Source organism: Quercus robur, chromosome 3 (assembly GCF_932294415.1).
Source record: "Quercus robur chromosome 3, dhQueRobu3.1, whole genome shotgun sequence".
Classification (NCBI taxonomy): Eukaryota; Viridiplantae; Streptophyta; class Magnoliopsida; order Fagales; family Fagaceae; genus Quercus; species Quercus robur.
This window is the reverse complement of record NC_065536.1, coordinates 47,194,092-47,204,347: the sequence shown is the minus strand read 5'-3', so window position 1 is coordinate 47,204,347 and position 10,256 is coordinate 47,194,092. Positions and strand designations below refer to the sequence as shown.

At 31.8% G+C, this 10,256-nt stretch overlaps 1 protein-coding gene across 1 annotated transcript; it reads right to left on the bottom strand.

The window, feature by feature from the left end:
• Nucleotides 1-351: 351 nt before the first annotated feature.
• LOC126718109 (glutaredoxin-C1-like) lies at nt 352-1,150 on the bottom strand. The gene has a single exon (XM_050420186.1). It carries the CDS (start codon nt 1,029-1,031, stop codon nt 657-659), a length of 375 nt encoding a protein of 124 aa, XP_050276143.1. The 5' UTR covers nt 1,032-1,150; the 3' UTR covers nt 352-656.
• Between the last annotated feature and the right edge of the window lie 9,106 nt (nt 1,151-10,256).

The window sequence follows — 10,256 nt, the reverse complement described above, 5'->3', positions numbered from 1 at the left end:
TCAGTGCAAACCTCTGTTCCTACAAAATCAAACATGGCAAACAAACTATTGGGGCTGAAGGTCAGGTCACCACCCGGGTCATCAATCATCATAGCTCCATAAACGTGGCCCTATAAAGTAAATGTCGCAATGAATCGAATACTTGATTATTATACCAAAGACATAGAATCAAATACTTGAAGAGACACATGCGTACGGCTACCACTAAATTTTGCCGGAAAGGACCCCTTCTTAACATTCCCAAGAATCATGACGGCGAGTTTCCTGGCGCAAATTACACACATTCTCTCTCTCTCTCTCTCTAGAATTTTTTTTTCTTTGATTACGATAAATATGGTTGTTAAAAACAAGTTAAGCCAAGCTTAGTTTTCACCTTCCATTAATCTCTATACAAAGGAGAGATTCATTTCAAATACATTACTCCATTTCAACTTCCATTACACAAAGTTAGAAGCCTCAAGACGTCAACTCTTATATAAAAAGTTTAGAGAAGGAAAATTAAAAATTAACACCACTAATGTATTTAACATTGGATATGCTTAAGATTAAAACAAAGTACTCCTCTTCTTTCCATTTTGTATGTAGTAAAATTCCACATTCTGGGCATGCATAGCATTGCATTGCATTGCATCTAACTTTGTGTTTTGAAACTCACATCACAGCCACAGAGCTCCAGCTTCCTTGAGAAGTGGTACCAGGGATCCATTAATGTGGGAGGCCATGACTCGGTCCATAGCACCAATTAGCTTCCCTCCAATGAAAACCACAGGCACACTGGGTGAGTTTCCAAGCAACCTCATCAATGCCCTCTCAATCTCTTTCCCTCTTGGGTCTTGGTCCAGCTCATACACTGTTGGGTTCACACCCATCCCACAGAAAAGCCTCTTCACTGCGTGGCACATGCAACAGCTACTGATGCTGAATATCACCACTGCACTCTCAGAAGCCAGCCTCACCACTCGCTCTAATGGGTCACCCATGCTCCTCACTGGCATGTAGTAACCCCATGACTCAGCCTGATGATAATGCATTGTCTAATTTGCCTCAGAAAACAAACAAAGAAAGCAAAGAAAGCAAAAACGAAGGAAGTGAATTGGTGAAGAATGAGTATTGCTATTTGCTATTGTCCACTGTCCAAGTATATGTGATGGTGAGGGGGTTTTATATATAGGGAATGTGTGAAGAGAGAGAGAGAGAGAGAGAGAGAGGGTAAAACAGAGGGTAAAACATGTAAATAAGAGGAGTTTGTCCGTTGCTGTCGCAGCGCGTGCGTAGAAGATCTCGTGGTATTTGCTTTAAAAGGATTGTTGTCTGTACTGAGAGGTGTAGACGAGGACAATATACATACTCTAAACAGTAAAAGCTATAAAGTGAGGAAGCAAAGGTATTAGGTGTCAGTTATAGAAGGCGGCTATGGAGGGTATTTGTGTAGCTAGACTGTAGACAGACCGTAGAAACTCTATTTGGGAGCATATATAATAATAATAATAATAAGTATATTAATAAAGCTAAATTATGCATTACACTCTGTTTTTTATCAAAATTCAATTCAAAACTTTAACTTCAAATAAATCCTTTAACTTTTAAGTTATTCAATTTCAATATTCTCTTAGTTTTTGTTAAAAAACCTCTATAAGGGACCCTATAAATAACAACGTTTTGTTCTAACAATTTCATACTTTAGAGAGTCCCTAAATTGACTAAAATTTAAAATAATCTAAATTGAATAAAATTAAATGTTGAAGAACTTAATTGAACCAAAATGAAACGAAATTAGTTAATTGAATTTTCATCCAAATTATAGTATACAATTTATAATTGACTTTTGTTAACGAATGTTTTAAAGATACAGGCTAAAGTGTAATTATTGCTCTATTAAGTAATATTTTTTAAAAGAGTTTCAATTAGGGGTTTGCATGGCTCGGTTGGTGCGATTATTGGGAAAATTTGCCATCGCACTGTAGGGATTGTTTTTCCCTTCTCCACCTCCACTCACACTTCCAGAGGTCGGTTCTCCAACCTCCATCATTGTGGTTTTAGGGCATCGTAGGCTTGGTTCAATCAGTTTTTCTAACCGACATACCCATAGATCGAAACTCACACGTTCACGGCCATTGATTGAAACCTACACATTCATAACCAAAGATCAAATTCCTACAAAGAGAAAATCAAAAGTTCAAAACAACAAAGGAGGAGAGTAAGAACTAGCTAGTACCTTAACAATCTGATCAACACCTAGTTACCCACAAGGAAAAATAGCTTATTCAAAGAGCTTGGAGATGGCAATTAGATTTTGATGAGAAAGAGATGGTTTAGCAGCAGCTAGGTTAGGGTTTGTGAGAAAGAGAGTTTTCTATGGGGGGGGGGGGGGGTTTCATTTCGTTTGAGAGAGAGAGAGAGAGAGAGAGAGAGAGAGTTTGCTTGACATGTTTGACTAAGACATCAGATCCAGTCAATATTTGACAACTAATGACCCCAAAGGCCAAAGCCCAAGCCCGTCCCTAATCAAGTAGAGAATTCTTTTGCAATTCGGCTAATATGGCCAAGCGCAAACCCTACCTAGTCCAAAAAATAAAACCCATATAACAGTAGCAAACCAACCCATAATTACCAAAACCCTAGCCTCCATGGTCCACAACCTCTCTCATATTTCATTCCTATCTCTCTCGCTACTCAACTCTAAGTTACAGAACTCACTCTCTCTCTCTCTCTCTACATGTTTGTTAATATATATATACATATATATATATATATATATATCGGTGTGGTTTGTTTAGCATTGAAATACACTACTAGCTCCAACAGGCATACCGCACTGGCATCTAAATTATCCACCTTCTCCGATTGCCTACTTTGATTTAGTCAGTCAACCTGTGAAGCAATGTGGCTCAATCGATTCCGATGCAATTTGGTGCTTGCACACACCTGGTTTCAACTCTATAAGGAATTGATGATAAACCCCGCTTTTGCACCCTCCAATACCAACTTGCCACATCATAATATTACAATGTATTTAATGGAGGCTACCACACACAATCAACTCTCATGAATCCACAAAATTAATCAAAAAACTGAAACCCATCATTCTTATGAAGAATGCCTGAGCCATGAAGCCTCCAGAGACACCATTGTGTCGAATATGTTGTCGGGGTATGGATAAATGCATTGGAGTTGCCTTTTACATCAGTTTTGTTTCTCATGTTTTTCACCTAATTTGTTGTTAGTCTATACTTTTAGTCTTCACTACAAAAGCCGCATCAAGTGGACGTATAAAAGTGAAATATTTTGGTATGAGTTTTGCTGTTAATATCCTAATTTGCATTTTGCATTTAAGTTTTGAGTTTTATGGGTTGCCTTTCATGCTACTAGAAGTATTATTTTTCTTCTTGGGTGTTTTTTTAACTTTCATTTATTTTCTTTAGTTGTGAAATTTTTGGAGAAAACTATTAGTTTTTGAGTAACTAAGTTTCTAACTACTACTACTTAGGGGTGGCAAATGGGTGGGTTGGGCCATAAATGAGTTGGGTGTGTATTTACCCATTTATCCATTTATAACTCGTTTATATATAAATTAATTATCCATTACCATTCCAACCCATTTAATTAGTAACCCACCCATTTAACCCATTATAAAATTCATATTCAGCAATTCAACAAGAGACTAATTTTCTTCTTGCACTTTTCTCAGCAACCAAACAAGAAACATTAGACATAATATGCAAAGCACTAAAAAGTAAAAAACCTAACCTTTTAAATGAAAACAGCAAGAAAACCATATCAAGACACTAATTTTCTGTTTCACTTTTCTCCATAACCAAATAGAGACAAAGTACCCAAAGGATAAAAAAAAAAAAAAAAAAGCCTAAAGAAAACTCAATCACAATGGTTTTTGTCCCTTCCTCGACTTCTTCATCCTCCACCACCTTCATCTCTACGTCCTTCTTAGCCTTCTTCGCCTTCTTCGCTTTCGGTAACTCGGTCTTCTGCAACTTAGCCACCAAGTTATTTGAGTTAACACTAGCACCTCTCCGAGCCGCGCTCCGAGTCACCCACGCTGCCAACTCGGACTTCGGTTTCTCTTTCTCTTCTTCCTCAGCAACGCGTCATTTCCTAGGCGCCATTGAAGAAAAGCTTTTTGTTATCTAAGTTACTAAGAAAGACAAACTTTAGATAGAGGAAGAGGGAAAGGTGTTTAGATTTTTTTCTAGTTTGGTAGCTGAGAAAATGCCTAGAAAATGGTGGAGAAATTTTTTACATTAGATAGAGGAAGAGGCGATTGGCTGTAGGCTGTAGCTACTATGATGTTTTCTTGTTTGTTAGGGTTTTTTGTTTATTGTTTTTTTTTTTTTTTTTTTTTTAATATTAAACTTTAAATTTTAAATGGGTAATTGGGTACCCAGTGGTTTAACCATCAAAACCCATTTAATTGAATTATCCATTTGGGTCTTATCCATTTAACCCAAATATTTAATTGGGTTGGGTTAAGACTTATCCAAATTAAGTGGGTTTTGGGTGGGTTCATGGGTTTGAATAAAAATTGCCACCTCTACTACTACTACTAGGAGTGTTTGTTTCTCAAAGTTGGGGGTGGGTGTGCAATTGGAAACATGGATGGCTTCTTTGGGAGCTGTCACTAGTATCAGTCGTGGGGGCTGAGTTTTTGGGTATTATTTTATGAAATTGGCAATTAAAAGGAAATGATTGTCTGTGGCATGTCTTATTCCTTGGTTTGTGAAATGTTGATGTGGCATACTATGATTTGAGGGTGTGATCCATGGGTTTTGCAATACATCCATATCAAATTCAGACTCATTTTAAAAATTAAAGTCAAACTATGTACAAATATTCAAAAAAAAAAAAAAAAAAAAAAACACAACCACAATGAATTTATTCCTAACAACCAATGAATATTTAACACGTGTATTTCTTTTTTTCAAAAAAAGTGTATTTCAGCTTATAATTGAGTATTTATTATTCTTTAACTTGTGCTCTCAGGGCACACATTTAGAAAATATTTTTTACCATTTTTTATAAAATAAGAAAAATCAACTAATTTTTTTTTACAATATTTTATTATTCATGAAAGTAGTATAAAAAACACTCTTAAAATTGTTTATTATCAAGACCCTTAGAACACTAGCATCCAGGGATGCCAAAAAAGAACCTATTTTGCATTTTCAAACACTATTTTATCTATTTTATTTACTCATTTTACAACTTACCTTACATCCTAGATTTTATTTTTATATACAACCCAATAAAATAATATAAACTACCTAATAAAATAATAAAAAGTATTATTCTTTCTCTCTTTCCTCTCACCATCTTTTTCTTTTCACACAGAACCACAAAATTATATATATATATATATATACATATTTTTTTTTTATTACAATCTATGAATAGTATATACAGCCTTACTTTTCATAGGTTGTTAATTTTTTTAAATATACAAACTCAAATGGAGTGAATTTTTGCTGTCTTAAATTGTAAAATATCAATTAAGATGTTTATACCCAATGCTAATGGCGGTATAGTTTTACCTATTGATAATTGTACATGTTTTTTTCAACCAAAAAAATAAATAATAAGAATAGATGCTTTTGTTTCCCAAAAAAAAAAAAAAATAGATGCTTTTGAGATTTGAAGTCTCAGGGGCTGAGACATGGAGACAGGCTTTTTACAGGAGAAGTTTTTAATAGACGGCTGTGTCCGTCCTTGATGTCGGACCCAACGACCAAACACCATAGCTTCTGACGTGACCATTACGCGCATGTTCACTGTCTCTGCCTCTTTGCATTTGGATTCTCAACGGGCGGGGCATGCATGAAATGATCAATGGGGATTGGGGGATTTGATCAATGTGTCCCTTCTCTCCTTGGGTTTGTCACTTTGACCTTCACCCATCCCATGAAAAAGTGCTATAAAGCGTGATGTTTTTGTGGAAAAAAACATCGATGGGTTTTGAATTGCTTTAAGTTTGATTATCCTTTATTTGCACACACACACCATTCCTTGTTGTTAACTTGGAATTCTGTAGTTGCTATAACCATGTTGAAATAAGCATATAATTATTACTTCTAAGCACTAGTATTTGTGAATGCAAAATAAACACACTAGTATTTGAGGATGCAAAAAAGTGTTTATTTTGCATTTTCAAAATCTATTTTATCTATTTTACTATCTTATATTATAATTTATCCAGCATTTTAATTTTAATTTTTATATAGAACTTATTAAAATAATATAAATTATACTAACAAATATTATAAAAATATTCGATTTCTCTCTCTTCTCTGTCCTCTCTACCTTTTTGTCTCTCTTTTCTCATTAAATTAATATATATACATATATATATATATATATATATATATTTTACATCCTTGTGAACAATTGGTTCTCATAAGGTATAAAAAATTAAAAACTCACCCCTGGATGTTGGTGGATTTTGGCTTATTGGTTGCTAAAATAGCAACTAGAGGGTTTTTACACCCCCAATTCTAGTACTCTAAAGATGGGGAGTGTTTTCTTCTCATAAATGGAATATCATTTCTTGGGTTTCAATTGGCTAATTCTTTTGTGGTTGAGTTTAGATTTGAAATTCTCATCTATACAAAAAATTAAACAAAATTTAAAAAAAAAAAATCATTCAAAATAAACTCCCACATTACATAGGCAACAAAATATAATCTATAAAACAAAACACATTATGGCCAATACCAACAAATAATATAAAATATTTGATATCTCTCTCTTCTCTCTTTCCTCTCTACCTTTTTGTCTCTTTCCTCATTAAAATATTTTATTTTTTGTTTACATCCTTGTGAACAATTGGTATAAAAAAGTAAAAACCCACTCCCTGATGTGGGTGGGTTTTGGTTTATTGGTTGCTAAAATAGTAACTGGAGGGTTTTTACACTCCCCAATGCTAGTGCTCTAAAGATAGGGAGTGTTTTCTTCTCATAAATGGAATAGCATTTCTTGGGATCAATTCACTAATTCTTATATGATTTAGTTTAGATTTGAAATTCTTGTCTATACAAAAAATTAAACAAATTTTTTTTTTAAAAAAGCATTCAAAATAAACTCCTACATTAAACAGGCAACAAAAAATATAATCTATAAAACAAAACACACTATGGCCTATTCCATAAACAATAAATCTAGATATATGAATATTTTCATAATATTTTTATTTTTTATTTTTCAATCGTTGAGATGACAAATTGTGAACAATAGATTATAAATTAACGTTAATGATGAGTAAATATTAGAATATGTAAATAATTTATCCTTTGATGTTCTATGAAAAAATTGTGAAAAATATTTATGTTTGCATCTATTTTAATTTTATTTTTGGAAAAATAATAGCAAATGTGTGTCAAAGTGTCTGTTACAAGGTTTTGCAGTTTTGGAGTTCATTGAAAACTGTGTCCGGTTAATATATGTTTTTAAGATATATATTAATAATTTATTTTAGAAATTTTTTTTATGAGAAATTGAAAATATTATCATAAAACCCTTGAAAATTTTACAAAATATTACTAATGTCCCATGTTTGTAGTTAATGTGTTTTCTTTGTGTTGACACTTGACATGTGAGTGTGGTTGAGGTAGGCTACTACTCGCAGGCCGTTTGGTGTTTCATGTTTGAAATAAGACAACTATAGTACAATATTCCCTGTTAAAATTATGCATGACGTCACATATATAAACACTGACTTTGTCAGAATGATGTCATGTCAGTATATATTGCTGTCATTTTATGAAAATTATTGCATCTAAACGTCAAGGCCTCAAGGCCATGGGATTTTTCAATTTGAAGATGTAGGCAATTATGAAAAAACTATAATGGTGTTCTCCTTATAGCATTTCCCAATCTACGTCTGAAAATGTATACGGCACGCAATTTAGCATAGACAATAAGGTTTCAACAATTTAAGCCTTGTCGCATTTTAAAAACAATAGGTATTCACCAATCGGATCGGATCATAAACTTATAATAAATACAACGCGGTTTGTTCGTCATCTTTTATGACCAACAAGACCTATACATTCTCTACTCATGACCATGCAATTCGGATTATTTTTTAGAAGCATATTTAAGTAAAACTCTCTTGTGTAAATATAAAATATTTGAAAGTGGAAGTGATCATAAAACTTTAAATTTATAGGGTTTTTTTTTTTTTTTTTTTGGTTCCGAAGTTTATCCAAATAAGAAATATTTTGAGAAAATGTTATTATAGAAAAATGAGTCTTGTTAACGAGTACACTTATAGCCAGAGCATCCCCATATTTTGAAATTTTCCTTAATACATATATAATTATTTTAATGTTTTCAAAACTTAGCTTACAAAAATAAAAGTTGACTCCTTCAAATATTTGAATTAGTCTAATAATGCTTTTAAAAAAATAATTGATTTAATAATTATAAAGATATAATTTTATTTTTCACAATTTTATTTTTTTACTGTATAATGTGGTCTTATATCTGTTAAATATTTGATAAAATTTGATACAAAATATATTTGAATCTATCTTTTTCAACTCATTATGTGGTGATTAATAAGTCATTGACTTATTAAAAAGATCCTGTCACTAAACATATAATTACTTACATAAAGATGGGAGTACTGTTTTCTTCTCGTAAATGGAATACCAATTTGTGAGTTTCAATTAGTTAATTCTTTTATGGGTGAGTTTAGATTTGAAAATCTCATCTATTTAAAAAAAAAAATTAAAAAATTATTTTTTAAAAAAAATCATTCAAAATAAACTCCCACGTAACATAGGCAACAAAATATAATCTATAAAACAAAACACTATGGACTATTCCATAAAAAATAAATCTAAACAAACAAATATTTTTTTTTTTTAATTTTCACAATCATTAAGATGAAAAATTGTGAATAATAAATAATAAATTAGTTTCAGTGGTGAGTAAATGTTAGAATAAATAATTTATCCTCTAACCTATGAAAAGAAACTATGAAAAATGTTTAGGTTTGCAGTTATTCTAGCTTTATTATTGGAAAAATAATGGTGTCAAAGTGTCAATTACAAGGTTTTACCATCTTGGAGTATTGAAATTTTTACAAAATATTAATAATGTCCCATGTTTGTAGTTAATGTGTTTTCTTTATGTTGACATATGGTTGAGGTTGAGGTAGGCTACTAGCCTTGTGGTGTTTGAATTGAAATAAAAATAGTACAATATTCCTTTGTAACCCGGTATGGGTAGGGTATACCCATATCCAACCCAATTAATTTATGCATGACATCACATATATAAACAATGGATTGAGATCAAGTGCAATTGCACCATTTTCTTTACAAATTTTTTTACATTATTAACTTTTTATTTCTTTTTAATATTTTTTTATTAATGGTTGAGATTGAAAGTTGTTTTTTGCAACCTTCAATCTCTACCCTTCATTGCTATTGCATCAAATGCAATAAATCCAAGGTATTGTACTTGATCTCAATCTATAAACACTAACCTTACCAATGTGATGTCATTTCAATATATATTGCTGTCATTTTATGAAAATTATTGCATTTAAACCTCAAGGCCTCAAGGGATTTTTCAATTTGAAGATGTAGGCAATTATGAAGAAACTATCATAGTGTGCAACTTAGCAATTCCCAATCTATGTCTGAAAAAGTATACAGCACTCAATTTAGCATAGCCTATAAGGTTTCAACAAATTTAAAACTTTGTCGCATTTGAAAAACAATAGGTATTCACCAATCGAATTGGATCAGAAACTCATAAATACAACGCGGTTTGCTCCTCATCTTTTATGACAAACACGACCTATACTCACTACTCATCAGTCATCATGAGTCATGACCATGCATTTCGTATTCTTTCTAAGAAGCATATATTAATTTAAGTAAAATTTTCTTGTGTGTAAGTATAAAACATATGACAGTGGAAGTGGATTCAGTGATCATCAAACTTTAAATTTAGAGGTTTCTTTATTTGTTCCAAAGTTTATCTGGATAAGAAATCTTTCAAAAAAATGTTATTATAGAAAAATGAGTCTTATTAACAAGTAAACTTACAGCATTTGTTAATTGATTATTTTAATAAATTTTAATATAATTTTTATGAAAAATATAAAAAATTATCAAAAAATAATTAATTTTTTCTTTTTCTATAAAAATTTCTTAAAAATTTGACTGAACCCCCTTAAAACATCCATTAACCTTTTCCTAAATAATTTCATTCAACTAAGCCTAAATCTTTTAATT